The following is a 17,957-nucleotide window of genomic DNA, read 5'->3' as shown; positions in this document are numbered from 1 at the left end:
GCTCCTCAGCTGCTTCTCGCCACGATCGAGAATCTTTAGTGGTCCGACGGGAGTCTTTAGGTTCTCCCGAACCTCCACATCATCAGGTTGCACCACGTGCGAAGGATCCGCTATGTACTTCCGAAACTGAGACACGTGAAACACGTCGTGGATGTTAGCCAGGTTCGGAGGCAAGGCAAGCCGGTAGGCAACAGGTCCTACTCTACCAAGAATCTGGTATGGCCCAATAAATCGCGGGCTCAGCTTCCTCACTCCGAGTGCCCGTCCAACACCGGTAACAGGTGAAAGTCTCACAAACACGTGCTCACCCTCACTGAACTCCAGTGGACGATGCTTGACATTGTAGTAACTCTTCTGGCGATTCTGCGCCTGCTTCAGCTTTTCCCTGATCATCTGGATCTGCAGGGTGGTATCTTGGACAAAGTCCAAGCCAAACAACTCACGATCCCCAACCTCAGACCAGCAGGTAGGTGTACGACACCTCCTACCGTAGAGCGCCTCGTAGGGTGCCATGCCCAGGCTAGCATGGAAACTGTTGTTATACGAAAACTCCACCAATGGAAGGTACCTATCCCATGCCGAGCCCTGCTCCATCGTGCAAGCCCGCAACATGTCCTCCAAGGTTTGGATAGTCCGCTGAGTCTATTCATCAGTATGAGGGTGATGGGCTGTACTCAGTCTCAACTGCGTACCAAAAGCTCCCTGTAGCGCCTCCCAGAACCGAGATGTGAACTTCGGGTCCCTATCACTAATGATACTCTCGGGCACCCCGTGAAGCCTCACGATCTCGCGAACATAAAGCTTGGCCAACTGCTCTGTAGTGAAGCTCACCTTCACTGGAAGAAAATGGGCAGACTTCGTCAGTCTGTCCACAATGACCCATATCGAGTCACAGCCAACCTGAGTCTTTGGCAAACCCACAACGAAGTCCATGGAAATTCTCTCCCATTTCCACTCTGGAATCTCAAGAGGTTGAAGCTTACTAGACGGCTTTTGGTGTTCAATCTTCACCTTCTGGCAGATCAAACACTTGGACACATACACAGCTATGTCCTTTTTCATTCCTGGCCACCAGAAATTTCTCTTCAGGTCTTGGTACATCTTTGTAGCACCAGGATGAACAGTAAACTGTCCCTTATGGGCCTCCGCCATAACCTCTTCGGTCAAAGGACCTCGAGGAATCACAACACGCTTCTGAAACAACCGAAGTCCATCCTCGATCCAAGACACACCGTCTTGGCTCTTCACGTAGTTGAGACACTCCATCTGCACTTGCGCCTCTTGGATCTTCTCCATAAGCTCATTCCTGACTCTCACAGTCTCCATCTCGAGAAGTGAACCCCCAAACAAGGTGGTCACCTTCAGATCTTGAAACTTCTCTATGAGGTCGAAGTCACCCATCGTCAAACTGGATAGACTCACGGATTTCCGACTCAAAGCATCAGCTACCACATTGGCCTTGCGAGGATGGTACTTCAACTCAAAGTCGTAGTCCTTCAGAAACTCCATCCATCTCCTCTGCCTCATGTTCATCTCTTTATGATCAAACAGATACTTCAAGCTCTTGTGATCACTGAACACCGCAAACTGCATGCCAAACAGGTAATGCCTCCAAATCTTGAAAGCAAACACAATCGCAGCCAACTCCAAATCATGAGTCGGGTAGTTCTCCTCATGAGGCTTCAACTGCCTCGAAGCAAAAGCAATAGCTCTACCAGAATGCATCAACACACAGCCCAGCCCCTTTCCAGAAGCATCACAGTAAAGCTCAAACTGCTCCTCAGGATCAACACAGGTGAAGAAGTCAATCTCTCCTTCAACTCCTGAAAGCACGCCTCACACTCGTGAGTCCACACAAATGGAGTCTCCTTTCGGGTAAGGCGAGTCAAAGGGAGAACCATCGTGGAGAAACCCTTGATGAACCTCCGATAGTAACCTGCCAAACCTAAGAAGCTCCTCACCTCCGTAACTGTCTTGGGCCTCTCCCAATCCAGTACGGCCTCAATCTTGTTGGGATCCACTGCAACTCCATCTGCTGAAATCACATGCCCCAGAAACTTGACTGATTTGAGCCAAAAGTCACACTTAGAAGGTTTAGCATAAATCTTTTTCTCCTTCAGCACTTGCAGAACAATCCTCAGATGCTCCGCATGCTCCTCCTCAGTCTTGGAGTAAATCAGAATGTCATCAATGAAGATGATCACAAACTGATCCAGATATGGCTGGAAAATCCTGTTCATGTAATCCATGAACACTGCCGGCACATTGGTGAGTCCAAACGGGATCACCAAATACTCAAAGTGACTGTATCTCGAACGAAACGCGGTCTTAGGGACATCCTCCGGCTTCACCCGAATCTGATGGTATCCGGACCGGAGATCAATCTTGGAATACACACAAGCGCCCCTGATCTGATCCAACAGATCATCAATCCGAGGAAGGGGATAATTGTTCTTAATCGTCACCTTGTTCAACTGCCGGTGGTTGGTGCACAATCTCATTGTCCCGTCCTTCTTCTTCACAAAGATGACCGGTGCTCCCCAAGGAGACACACTCGGCCGGATGAAATCTTTCGCTGAAAGATCCTCAATATGCTTCTTCAGCTCAGCCAACTCCGGTGGCGACATCCGATATGGAGCTAAAGAAATCGGCCCCACACCAGGTAACAAATCTATGGAGAACTCTATCTCCCGTTGTGGCGGAAACTCAGGAATCTCCTCAGGAAACACCTCGAGGAACTCCCCCACCACAGGAATGCCAGTGATATCCTCCTGTGTCCCACTCACCAAACCTCCCAACATGACAACCAAATGCCCCTGCTCTCAAGGCCTTCCTAGCCTGCAGAAATGAAATATATGGCGAGGAACTAGCTGTGGAATCACACGGAGACATCACCACGCGTTTTGCACAGCAATCAATCAGTGCATAGTTTCTAGACAACCAATCCATGCCCGGAATAATCTCCAAGTTGGCCATCGGCAATCCTATCAGATCCCCCAAGAACTCATGGCCATCCCACTGAAACGCTACATCACGATGTACAGTGGTAGAATCACATATTTCTCCGGTGGCGGTAGTCACCCGCAACGGTGGAGAATGCATAGACATGGGCAACTCAAGCCCCAAAGCAATCGGGGTAGCAACAAACGAATGCGTAGCCCCGGAGTCAAACAATGCATCAACAGCAATACCACCAATAGAAACAGTACCTCTAACAAGGTTCGGAGCGCGGTCCGACTGCTGCCTATCCAAGGTGTAAACACGCCCAACAGAAGGTGGCACTGCAGGTGCCGAAGTAGAAGCCACCGAAACCATCTGCAAAGGAACTGCCTGAACAGCTGCAGCTCTCACCGTCGACGACGGACAGTCTCTAGAGAAGTGGCCCTCCTTGCCACACTGGAAACAGATCAACCGACCCGAAGCACAACGACCAGCATGCTCCTTTCCGCACCCCGCACATCTCGGAGTGGAAGGAGGCCTAGCAAAACTCTCCTGCTGTGAAGCAGTCCTCTTGAACTGACCAGGCGCCTGCCTAGTCGCCAACTGTTTACCCTTGCCCTTCCCAGAAAACTTCATGTCCTTCCAAGAAGTAGAAACAGGAGTGGAACCAACAGTCCCCTTGGTCTCGTCGACCTTGGCCCTCTTGGCCTTACTCGCTATGCAGACATCCTCAATGTCCTTACACTGCTGAACCAGTGTACCAAAGTCCCTCGAAGCAGCTCCAGCAATATGCTCAGCAATCACCTCACTAAGTCCTCTGCGGAACTTACAGCCAGAAACATCGGAGTAGGAGGAACCATCTGGAAGTGCTCAAACTTCACCAGCTCATTGAACTTGGCCAGGTACTCGTCAACAGTCATCGAGCCCTAAACCAATCTATCAAACTCCCCCTGTTTCCTCTCCTGCGCATCATAGGGAAAGTATCTACCCAAGAAGCATTACTCAAAGAATGGCCACGTCAAAACATGACCCTGCATCTCATAAGCACGAGAGGTGTTTGTCCACCACTCATGGGCATCGCCCTCCAGCATGTAAGTCGAGAACATCAGCTTCTGTGGGTCTGTACACTGCATGACCCAAAATATCTTGTCCAGCGACTCCAGCCATCTTGCAGCAGCAATACGATCCAAAGACCCTTCAAACACAGGTGGCTTATGCTTCCTGAAAGCATTCAGCCAGCGATCTATCACATCACGATCCTCAGCAGGCTCTACAAGAGTCTCCTTCGTCTCAGCGACATGAGCAGCACTGCCAATGTGACTCAGGCTCTCATCCTGAACACTAGGTGGAGGCGGCGGCGGTGGTGGGGGTGGTGGCGGTGGTAACTGGCCTGCAGCAGGATCTGCCCTCATCTCCTCCAACATGACTCTCATGATCGTCATGTTCGCCATCCTGTTCGCCTCGAGGACATCCTCAGTGGTCCTCCGGTTCGATTCACGAACCCCTTCTGCGGCTATCCGGTTCGCCTCGCGAACAACATCCATCATTGCCGCGTTGGCCAATCTAGTGGCCTCATGATCGGCTATCCTAGCCGCCTGCATCTCAGCCAATGCAATCAGGATAGGATCAGGTTGATCCTCAGAAGTCTCTCGTGTTCTCCCGGACCTTACCATGACTCTGCAAAAGTTACACAAATTATGAGTTGATCAGGCCCTCGCAATGCGATTACATATGCATTATCATAATGAAATTCGACGGAGTAAACACACAAGACAGACACAACCAAAAATCCTAACTATTACAATACATACAGGCTTTTCCCTCGAACCATTGCTCTGATACCACAAATGTGACACCCCGTATATATCCGGTAATGTTACCATACTATCGTATTAAGCTGCGCTTAATTAAAAAATGCGGAATATCTTTTTCTTTTCAATTATGATGTCATTATCATTACCAACTTGCTTATTAATCAATTAATAAAACATCGCCTGTATGTAATTGCAATAAAACAGCTAACTGAAATACCTCAAAACATAGATAATAAAAGTGTGTCTCTAGAAATCACGGAACTACCACAAGTAGGCCGGACCAACTAGCAGGTTATACAACTCCAATCTAAAAGTACTCACATAAAGTGTCATGGATAATCCCCATGCTCACTCAAATAAGGCAACACGCCCAACATCAGTCTCAACAACAACATAATCATAAATAGCGGAAAACATAAACAGCATCCAAATCCAGTCATGGCAGCAAAACATCATAATATCATAATCAGCTAAGCTCTGGCCTCCTGCCGCCAGAGGCATCAGTCACCATACTACCTGAACCTGAAATAAGCATTCCCCAAACGCGGGGTGAGATCTCTAAACAAGAAATCTCAGTAAGACAAGGGGTCCTCAAGGATCTTCCACCCCAAGCTCACTTACATGTGCAATATAAGTTCAAAAGCAGTTTATCATCATCAGTTCTAAAATAGTGCAATGCAGCAGATAATCATGTCATGTGTGTCAATTCTATTCTACTGGCCAGAGAAATGCAGGAATAAGTATACGTCTATTACCCACAATTAGTGCAAGACGCCACTTGCATTCACCCCGGATCACCATATCGTATGACGCCACATACTCAGGCTTACCGTCAAGATGAAACAACACATGCATATTAAAAGCCATTACACAAAAAGCTCAACAGCATTTCAAATATTCAGAGCATGTAACACAACATGCATACAACCACACCCCCATGGGACATGGTGGAACCACAACATGGCTAAACCGAGGACGCAAAAGCTTACCTTGCAAGCTAACACCCAAAGCCAAGAGTCCACAGCTCAAAGTCCAAACACAACAGATTCACAATCTGTTATGGACCAATACTATATCAATAATAATGCACCACAAGCATATAACTTAAAGACAACGTCTTTCCTTTACGTTTTACGTCTTAAGGCTCCATACCAAGCCATAAGCCTTTAATCACTTGATTCTGACTTAGTTCATTAATTACAGAAGTTCAACTTCATCAATCTAGGGTCCACAAACCCCCAATAGCCTACCGTACACACAACACAGCTACTGTACTACGAAATCCCAGAATATCCGAATATTCCTCGGGACCATATCCGGATATGCAATATCCGGATATTTCATTGTGCATATCCGGATATTTCATTGTGCATATCCAGATATACAATATCCGGATATCCAGATTCCCATATCCGGATATCCAATATCCGAATATCCAAATCCCATCTCCGGATATCACATATCTGGATATTTCTCGGGCAGATATCCGGATATTTCACGACAGAATGCAGAAACTGCATTTCGTGAAGATATCCTTCCAAGGTTGGGTTTTTACTGATTTTAAACACTTAAACATGCATTTCTAGGTGTGTTTGACCAACCCCAACATTAAGTTATCATCTTTTAGCCTTTACATACATCAAGCTTCCATTTTTAAGCATAAAAACTCAAGTTCAAAGGTGGTGATCATACCACAAGCCAAAACAGAGGATGGAGATGCTCTATGGAGCTCACACAACAACTCCCAAGTCTGCCTCAACACTGTGCACGAAAATGCACACCAAGAAGGGTCCTTTCTTCACAAAGGTTGACACTTTGGAGCCCCAAATGCCAAGGCCAAGGTTCTCAACACCCAACTCACAAACTCAGCTCTCCACTGACTTCATACAGTGGCCAACTACTCAGAAGATGCACTCTCACACCCTCACAATGATAACCGTCAAGTGTATACAAGCTCAAAGATGCACAGAAACAAGTAAAGGTGATCACTTGATCAAGAAAATGGTGAAGAGAGGCCAAGAACTCCAACACCAGCTGGCCAGCCACCAACACTCACGGAGGATTAGTTTTCTAGGGTTTTGTGCCCAATGATTAGAGTATATATAACCACTTTCAATTAAAACACACAGTATTATCTTTAATTGCTACGCTTAGCATTTTAATCTCAAACTCAAGATTCTTAACCTACTCAATTTTACAAGAATTATCATATTTTTCTTATAATTTTCTGAGCACTTTTCCGTTACGTGCTTTTCATAGCCAGTATCAGATTCTGGCACCAGTTCTCATTATTTGGTCTTGAAACTCGTTTTACAAGTCCTACATATTATTCTAGTAATTATCATGCACTTACTTTAATTTTCCGGGATACTTTTTCGGTACGCATTTATACTGACTAGCAGAACCGATATCTGCACTTTTCTTCCGAAAAGCGCCTTTCAGCATTCTTACTCACTTATTATAATTATTAGAGCCTTATAATAATTATTAGGGTCAATTATGGAATCATTTCCTATTTTCTCATAATTTATTAATTAAAATTCCTTAATTAACTGTGCGGGTTCTTACAACCACGCACTTGGCACAATAGTCAATCATCACACTATTTCTGGACAACGAATCCATGCCCAGAATGATTTCTAGATTAGCTATCGGCAATCCAATCAGATCTATCGAGTAGTAACGACCATCCCACTGAAACACGACATCTTCACGTACAGTGGTAGAATCACACTTTTCTCCGGTGGCGGTGGTCACCTGCAACGGTGGAGAAAGCACAGACATGGGCAACTCAAGCCCCACAGCAATCAGGGTTGCAATAAAGGAATGCGTAGCCCCATAGTCAAACAATACATCAACAAAAGATCCACCAATGGAAACAGTACCTCTGACAAGGTTCGGTGCTACGTCCGACTGCTGGAAATCCAATGTATACACACGTCTAGTAGCAGGTGGCACTGCCGATGCCGAAGTAGGTGGAAGGGAAACCATCTGAAGTGGAACTTCCTGAACTGCAGTAGCTCTCGTCGTCGACGATGGACAATATCTAGAGTAGTGGCCCTCCTTGCCACAGTGAAAACAGATCAGCTGCCCCGTAGCACAACGTCTTGCATGCTCCTTTCCGCACCCCGAACACCTAGGAGTGGAAAGAGGCCTAGCAAAACCTCCCTGCTGCGAAGAAGTCCTCTTGAACTGACCAGGCGCCTGCCTAGCCGCAAACTGCTTCCCTTTGCCCTTTCCAGCAAACTTCCTGTCTTTCCAAGAAGTGGAACTACACGTTCCCTTCGTCTCAACAATCTTGGCCCTCTTGGCCTTACTCGTAATACAGAATCCTCGATGTCCCGACACTGCTGCACCAGTGTCCCAAAATCTCTCGAAGCTGCTCCAGCAAGGGGAACACCTATCTCCTCGCTAAGTCCCTTACGGAAGTTAGTAGCCAAAAAGGTCGGAGTAGGCACAACCATCCGAAAGTGTGCAAACTTCACCAGCTCATTAAAATTCGCCAGGTACTCGTCAACAGACAACGAGCCCTGCACCAACCTGTCGGACTCCCCCTGCTTCCTCTCCTGCGCATCATAAGGGAAATACCGACCCAGAAAGATATCCTCGAAGAATGGCCATGTCATAACATGACCCTGCATCTTAAAAGCATGATAGATGTTCATCCACCACTCATGGGCATCGCCCTCCAGCATATACGTGGCGAACATCAGCTTTTGCAGATCAGTACACTGCATGACCTGGAAGATCTTATCCAGCGCCTGAAGCCATCTCGCTACAACAATTGAATCATAAAACCCATCAAAAGAAGATGGTTTATGCTTGCGAAAGCATTAAGCCGGCGATCTAACACATCACGATCCTCAGCAGGCTCCACATAGGGTTCCATCACCCCAGTGAGTTGACCAGTGCCCTCAACATGGCTCTAGCTCTCGTCCTGCAGACTAGGTGGAGGCGGCAGCGGTGGAGGTGGAGGTGGAGGTGGTGGCGGTTGGAACTGACCCTCATTGCGGCCAGCCCGCATTTCCTCCAACATGACCCTCATGATGGTCATGTTCGCCAGTATGCTTGCCTCAAGGAAATCTTCTGTGGCCTTTCGGTTCGCCTCTCGAACGACATCCATCATTGCCACATTGGCCAATCTAGTGGCCTCCTGATCGGCTAGTCTAGCCACCTGCATCTCAGCCAATGCAGTCAGGACAGGATCCGGCTGATCCTCGTTCGTCTCGCGGTTTCTCCTATGATTTACCATGACTCTGCACAAGTTACATAAAGGATGAGTTGATCAGGACCACGCAATGTGATCACACATGCATTATCATAGCAAAACCCACCAGAGGAAACACACAAGACAGACTCGCAACAAAACATCCTATCTTATTGCAATACATACAGGCTTTTCCCTAGAAAGTGCTCTGATACCATAAAATGAAACACCCCGTGTATACCCGGTTTGTTAACATATCATCGTATTAAGCCACGCTTAATTAAAATTGCGGAATATATTTTTCTTTTCAATTATGACATCATTATACTTAGCCAAGTTGATTACTTAATCATTTTCATAAAAACATCGCCTATATGTAAATTGCAAAAGACAACTAACTGAAATACCTCATAAGATAAATAAGTGAGTATCTAAGTCACGGATCTACAACACGTAGTCCGGACAATATTCTGATACATTAATAAAACTCTGAACTAATAACATAAAGTCAAGTCAATGTGGCGTGGACAAACCCCATGCTCACCAAATAGACAACATAACCAACAGAGTCTCAACACAGTAATCCATAAAGCTAATGACATAAATACTACAGACATAATACAGCATCCAAGCATAGTCAGCATACATAAGTAGATAAACATCAATCAACTAAGCTCCGACCTCTTGCCACTAGAGGTCTCAACCCCTGGGTTACCTGAACCTGAAATAAGCGCTCCAAACGTGGGGTGAGATCTCTAAACAAAAATCTCGGTAAGACAAGGGGTCCTCGAGGATCTTCCACCCCAAGCTCACTTACATGTGCAATATAAGTTCCAAAAACAGTTCAACAATATAAGTTCCAAAATAGTGCAATGCAGTAGATAATCATTTCATGTGTGTTATAACTAATCTACTGGCCAGAGAAATGCAGGAATACGTCTATTACCCACACTAATGCAAGACGCCACTTGCACCCACCCACAGTGTCACCGTCTTGTATGACGCCACATACTCAGGCTAACCGTCTAAGTGGAACAACACATACATATTAAAAGCCCTTGCACATAAAGCTCAACAGCATTTTCAATTATCAAAGCATGTAAACACATCATGCATATAAACCATTCCCCCATGGGGTATGGTGGAACCACACAATGGCTAAACCGAGGACATGAAAGCTTACCTTGCAAGCTAGCTATCCAAGCCAAGAGTCCACACAAGCTCAAAGCCCAAACACAGCAGAATCACAATCTGTTTTGGACCAGCAATCATATTAATAACTATAGCTCATAAGCATATAACATAAAGACAACGCTTCTCTTTTACGTTTCATGACTTAGGCTTCTCACAAAGCCACAAGCCCTTACTCACTTAGATTCTGACTTAACAAGTCATTACAAAAGTCCAACTTCATCAATCTAGGGTCCACAAACCCATAGCTCAGTTCTGTATGAACAATACCGTTACTGTTCACGCAAACCCAAAATATTCAGATATTTGTCGGGGTCATATCCGGATATCCCATATCCGATATCATATCTGAATATGCATATCCGGATATCATATCCGGATATCCATATTCGGATATCTCAAGACCCATATCCGGATATCAATATCCGTATACCATATCTGGATATCAATATCTGGATATCATATCCGTATATTTCGTGACAGAATGCAGTTCTGCATTTCGCGAGATATCCTTCCCAAAGGTAGTTCATTTAATGCTTCTAGAAGCTTAAACATGCATTTTAAGGTGTGTTTAACCTTACCCAACCTTAAGTTATTAACTTTAGCTTATAACATGCATCAAGGTTCTATTTTTAATCATTAACTCATGAACAAAGGTTGAACAACTTACCCCAAGCACCAAAACAGAGGTGGATGATGCTCTTGGAGCTCTCACTTCAGCTCCAAAGTTCAGACAACAAAGGTGCACGAAAATTCCTAGATTTTACAAAGCTTACTCAGTGATTAAATAGTTTGAATTATAAGAAGCATGATATCCATGGAGCATTAAATTGTTTTTATCTGAAAACGATGATTGCTCATTTGTATAACTGTTTGATAAAAATTCTTAGATAATGCTTGATGTGAAATCTTGAAATTAGATTCTAGCTTGAATTATAACTGTGAGGATTGAGCCTAAAGATAAATATTTTTTTCAGAGAGGCCTCACTGTAGTAGTTTCTAGAACTTGAACTATTTCTCTAACTTGTATGCATTACTGACATGATAAAGGCATGTTTATTCTTGTTAACTTAGAGCCAAATAGCCTACCTAGAAAGAACTTCCATTGTTAGCCCTTTTGCGCCTTAGACCAGTTTATTCAAAAACCTGAAGAAAATTACTTAACCTTGTTTCCATTGACACACCTTGAGAGAGATTGAAATGCTGATCCAAAGAAAAAGAATCAAGGTACTTCTCAAAAGGAAAAGTTAAGTACGTTGAAAAAGGGAAAAGAAGAATGGTCTGCAAAAATGCAACTCAAAAGAGAAAAGAAAGAAAACATCTGCAAACAAGGAAAGAAGAGAAAAAGGTAGTGAGAAGGGGAATAAGAATCCCGAAATGATGAAAAGTGGCAGAATTAAAGACTGGGAAGGAAATGTTGTCAAAAATTAGTATTTCAGTCTCTCAAATTAATCAGCCTCTGTCCAAAGGCTTTTACCCCTAAACCAGGCCCAGTTATAACCTATCAAAGACCTCTTGACCAGTCTATGCATGTCAAATGGGTTCCTTAATCTTAGGAACTTGAGAATACGATCAAGCCTATGGAATTACTATTGCACTGATGGAATGAGTGTTGAACCTATCAAACACTAGAGTTATGAGAGTTATATATTTATCTAGTGAGGAACATTCAAGGTATGATCTGAATTTCTTGATAAAACTAAAAAGAATTATTTGAAGTTTTTAACAGGGAGTTATACATACATAGCAGTCTGATCTCTTAAGATATTCATGTTCCATGTTTTTCTTCACAGAGTTAATTCTTGTTCCTAACTTTGATCTATTACATTGCCGAGGACAGCAACGATCAAATCTGGGAATTGTTTGATATGCCTCTAGCATATATATGATTTTAAGCCAAAAAGAGAAAGAATCTGATCAATCTTGTATAAAAGGGGTTGTAATTGCTATTAATTTGATAAATCTCAATCAAAGATCATATCACTGATTTTCTTACGATTTTTGTAGGAAAACAAGACAAAAAGAAGCTCGAATCAATAGTACCAGTCTGAAGCCCCGCGCTACTGGCACGGCTGTGGCGCTGGCAGTTCCAGAAGGACTTTCCAAGGCAGAATCTCCACGCTACTAGCGTGGAACTGGCGCTAGTAGCGCCACCCATCATTCAAGCCATCCACGCTTGCAGCGTGGGAACCACACTAGTAGCGCGAGCTTACAGTTTTCTGAACAAGACTCCCACGCTATCAACGCGAAATTGGCGCTAGTAGCGCGGGAGTTACGTGAGAAATTTTAAACAAATCGTCAGGCTGAATCGGAGAAAGATTGGACCAAGATATATGATAAAGATTCGATCAAGATTTTCTAAGCAAGGGCACAAACTCTATAAATAGAGACTCAGACCCCAGGAAACAATCATCTTTGGCTGGAGAGAATTGCGAGGATCAGAGAATTGAGAGAATTCTTGGAGACTCGCGCTGGAGATCAGGATTCCACCGGAGTTGAAGACTGAAGACCATTGAGATTCCCTCTTCTTCTTCTTCTTTATTGCTTTTATGAACATTTTTTATTATTTGAATTTGTTTAAGTCAGACATGAATATGTTTGGCTAATTTCTTTTGTAGTTGGGATCACGGACCAGATGTGAATCCTTTATATTTTCTGTATTGTTTTTATAATTTAATTAGTTTGTTTGTTTTATTCTGCCTGTGTTAATTTTTTCATATCCTGATTAGAATTGGTCACTCTAATTATAAGGCTTTGAGGATTAGGCTTAGTACGACCGGTATACTTGCCGTGTACGCAACATTAGTCAATGGCATTAATAATGGCTAATAGGATTAGTTAGTAGATGTAAGGTTTAAAATTATGCTCATGCAATATCTTATATGAATGTTTTTGAAAATGATTTTATAAAATGTTTTGGAAAAAGTTAACTTATATTTTTATAAGACGATTTCATATTTAATAAAATTAGTCTTCAGTTACTTACATTATAATATCATATATATTAATCATATATATTAACAACCGGAATACTATGGAGTATTACATGACCATTTCTTGGGAAACATGAGCATGACATGTATTGAGATTGGGTACAAAATACAACAATTATATGCTGTAATGCGATATAATTAAAGTAGTACAGCACTCGTGTTGTTGTGAGTGACACATTCCTCTTCCTTCCATTTGTCCAATTTTAAGATGATTCATATTTTGAAAACATCACAAGAATCATGAGAAAAGAAAAACTGACGAAGTTGTATTACCAATCATTTTCATGCAAGCTCATCTCAGGGTAAGCAAAGTACTAATATCATTTAAGAGACGTAGTCCAAAAAACAAATCAGATGCTATATGCTTTTTTGCCGCCTGCAAGTACAAAAAGAATCAGACACAGACATTTGGTATAGAATAGAATACTCTTTAAAATACCTAACGGTTAGCATCACGATCATTCCTTTTTTAACTGCTCCTCCTTTTTATATTGGTCCATCATTAGTAAGATTATAAGGTACAGTATCTGGTGGGTGAAAGCAGAACCCCAATAAAGCCTATGTATGTATTTAGTTTGATTTGAATAAAAAATATATGGGATTAGTATTACTTATATTCTGGGAGATAATTTTATCTCACATACACATAAAAATATGTGGAGTTAATATTTTCTTTTTTTCTATCTTCTCTTCTTCACATGGCCCACATAGGTCTCACACAATATTATATGTGCGTAGAAGATAAAATTATCTCCTACAACATGAAACACATTAATCTCATAATATATATATGGCAAAATGATTTGCCATGTGACTTGACTTAAGGATTGGTCAAGTTACACTATGTACTACGGGCAGTACGTAGTGTATATTAGAAATTAACAATATACTACCCGTAGTACATAGTTAATTTCTGAAATTGACTTTGTACTATCCATAATACATAGTGTAACTTGTCCCATCCTTATATATATATATATATATATATATATATATATATATATATATATATATATATATATATATATATGAGGTAGGATCCTTTGACACCAGTGTCAAATTTGAAGTTTGACACCTCGTCTGAGAGCCATTAGATCAAAAAAGATCAACGGTGTCACATGCTTACAAATCAGAGTCGTAGATCTTTTTTGATATAATGGCTCTCAGACGAGGTGTCAAACTTTAAATTTGACATTGGTGTCAAAGGATCCTACCTCTATATATATATATATATCTATATATATAGGGCCAGTCAATTCTTACACCGGTGTAAGAATTGAAAGTCTTACACTCAATCTTGACCATTGATCCACTTGTATCCAATGGCTCACATTACTAAAAAATTAGAGCCCTTAGATTTAAATGGGATCAACGGACAAGATTGAGAGTGTAACTTACACTGGTGTAAAATGATCCTGACCCATATATATATATATATATATATATATATATATATATATATATATATGGAAATGCATTTGCCATGTTACATGACAAATGAATAGTTGTTATGTTAAGAAAAAGACAAGATAAATTCATTGAATAATATGTCCTCTTACTTTTTAATATTATATAATTTATCTTTTTTCTTAACATAACAATTACTCATTTGTCATGTAACATGACAAATGCATTTAATTTCCGTATATATATGGGTCATGATCATTTTACACCAGTGTAAGTTACACTTTCAATCTTGATCGCTGATCTCACTTATATTTAAGGGCTCTAGTTTTTTATTAATACGAGTCATTAAATACAAGTGGATCAATGATCAAAACTGAGTGTAAGACTTCTAATTCTTACACCAGTGTAAGAATATATTGTCCTATATATATATATATATATATATATATATATATATATATATATATATATATTAACTATTGGTTTACATGCATTTGACATATGTAATTTTTTTGGATTAGAAATTAATTAATGAGTATAACTTAAAAAATTACCGTGGTCTTATGCATGTAAATCAATGGCTAAAAGCTTGACGTAAGACTTTTTATTTTTTCATCCGTGTAAGTTGATCACATATATATGGATAGAATCAATTTATACCGGTATAAGAATAATAAATCTTACATTCAATCTTAACTGTTAATTTTCATCTATCAAATGACTGTAATTGATTAGGTTATTCTCATTCATTAATTATTAATTTTAAATAAATTTCAACCATCAAATATACAAAAATTAAAGGTTAAAGTAATTTCAACCATCAAATATACAAAAATTAACAGTTAAAGTTAAAGTTAAGTGTAAGATTTAATATTTGTATGCCGGAATCATAAGATCTGTTCCAATATAGCGATAGTATATATATATATATATATATATATATATATATATATATATATATATATATATCTCTATCTGTGTGTGTGTGTTGTGTGTGTGTGTATTATGTTTGATTTTTCTTCCGCCGCTTAACGTGTGTAGTGACAAATTTTTCATATATATAGTTTAAAGCATTGAATGTTGAAAATCATAATCAGACACATATCATTCTGCACGTACAACAACTTTAGATATGATTTTACCTCTCTCTCTTTCTCTCTCTCTATATATATATATATATATATATATATATATATATATATATATATATATATATATATATATAGTAACAAAAGATATGTTTAAAGCTAATAATCCACATGCATGCATTTTATTTTTAAAGTATTAATAACTTGCAGCTTGCATGCGTTTTGTTAGTAGACATAAGATGGTGGAAGGCCAATTGCATGCATGTAAATCACTTGCAGGAACCTAATTACAACATATCAGGGAAATGAAAGGGACTTTTTAAAATAAACCTCAACGCATTTTCGTCTAGAAATATATATATATATATATATATATATATATATATATATAATATTTTTTTTTTTAATTTGCGTTCAGATGTATAAGTTGAAAGATGAAGGTTTTTGGTTATACATCGTGAATCAGAATTCGACCCTGAAGAACTTGTGAGAATTGAGACATGCAAAATAATAAAATCCTCCGCTCTCATTTTTTATTTTTTTTTCACTTGTGGGTCGATGTAAAATTGTTGTGTATTCTTCAAAATGGAAAAATAATTAGAATACGTACCAACACATTGTGCATTCCGTTTGCTATTTGTAGTGCATAAATTCACAACTAGAGCACAAAACTGAAGTGTGAAAAATACTATTAGTAACTTCACAATCCTTCGAAACTATGAGTACCATCTTCACAAGAATTTGTCACACAAGGTGGCTATAAAAATTGAACAATAGATGCCAAAACATAAACAACCAAATCATGAAAACCTTGACGAAAGCAACATAAGACAAAATTGTTACCAAATGAAATGGATGCTAATGGTAAAAGTATTAAAAATGACCCAAAATTTGGGCCCACAATAGAGCCGGCTAAATGAAAAAACCCAAGAGCAAACCCACTAATGCTTCAAAACAAAGCCAACTTCTGCTTGTTTCTCTCACACCTCTCCAATACCTCTCTCAATAAAACCCTTCTATCTTTCACTTGCTCTTTCTCTCATTCTGCTACATCTTGTTTTCCATCATCAACCATTTCCTACCTAAAAATAAGATTCTCAAATTGTTCAATTTGTTTATGAGATACAGGCTTTTTGGTATATAAGAAATCAGAGATGGTAGGATCAGAGAATTGTACTGAAGAAATTGATCAGCAAGAAGAACAAGATGACTTTGCTGTGACCAAAAGATCTTATGATTGCACAATCTGCAAGAGAGGCTTCACTAATGCTCGTGCCTTAGGAGGTCACATGAATATCCACAGGAAAGAGAGAATCAAGGCCAAGCAATGCAAACCAAAATCTTCACTATCCAACAACTTTACCAACGAGGAACACTTGAGATATATTTTGGAGTCTCAGAGGAACGATGGCATGTATATTCAGACATCAAAACCTAACCCTAGAAACCACTACCCACCTGCATATACCATTCAATATGAGTTTCTTAACACAAAGTCTGAGTCTTTGATACGGAACCAAGAGCTGCTGGGTACCAATTTGAGTTTCCAAATTGGTTCAAGTCATGTGGATACGGATCAAGTTATGAGAGGAATCGTGAAAGATGGTGAAGGGGTGGACTTAGAGCTCAGGCTTGGTCATAATTCATACTCAAACTACTAAGGTATATGCTATATCTAAATAGTTCTTTTCTTGTAGTTAGGTTGTGAAGACATGGGGCTTAATTTAAGATGTGTACCATTGTTTGATTTCATGGGAAATTAAGGTACATAACTACATACGAAAGGAACATGTCAAATTCATATATGGTTATTATTGCAAGGTTCTCTATTCTGGAGACACAAGAAAAAAACAATTAATAAGTGGTATGGAGTTCAAGTGCATGCGGTTGTATTCAAAACTTGGTAAATAGAGTTTTGTCACTGTTACGATTCTATCTAACTCAAACTAGATTAGTCAGATAATCGATAAATATCTAGCGAACAAAAAAAAGGAGGAAAAAAAGAAACAAAAGATATTGATAGCAGTTTAGGCCAAGTTGTCCATATATTTAGCCAAATAGAAATCTTGGAATGATGAATGCAGCTGGTAAGGGATTGTTTCATCTTAATCAGTGGTCTCAAGTTCGAGTCTCTGAGAATGTAATTGTGTTAAAACTTAGTAGGAAAAGCTTTGCTTTGCTGCCCATGTAATCTTATCTGTTTCGAATCGGAGTAGTATAGTAATCAATTAATCAATAGATAATATCTAAAAAAAATGTCCCAAAATAATTAATGGTGAATGTATTAGGAAGTCCATATATAAATAAATTATACTAT

The 17,957-nt window shown here is 40.4% G+C and overlaps 1 protein-coding gene across 1 annotated transcript; it reads left to right on the top strand.

The window, feature by feature from the left end:
• The first annotated feature begins 16,794 nt into the window (after window positions 1-16,794).
• LOC133293934 (transcriptional regulator TAC1-like) lies at window positions 16,795-17,301 on the top strand. The gene has a single exon (XM_061492559.1). It carries the CDS (start codon window positions 16,795-16,797, stop codon window positions 17,299-17,301), a length of 507 nt encoding a protein of 168 aa, XP_061348543.1.
• Window positions 17,302-17,957: the final 656 nt, after the last annotated feature.

This window comes from Gastrolobium bilobum, unplaced genomic scaffold (genome assembly GCF_033153095.1).
Source record: "Gastrolobium bilobum isolate Gb01-03AN ecotype WA unplaced genomic scaffold, APGP_CSIRO_Gbil_v1 utg22416, whole genome shotgun sequence".
Taxonomy (NCBI): Eukaryota; Viridiplantae; Streptophyta; class Magnoliopsida; order Fabales; family Fabaceae; genus Gastrolobium; species Gastrolobium bilobum.
Note: the sequence above shows the minus strand (reverse complement) of the source record. Positions and strands in the feature narration are given on the sequence as shown.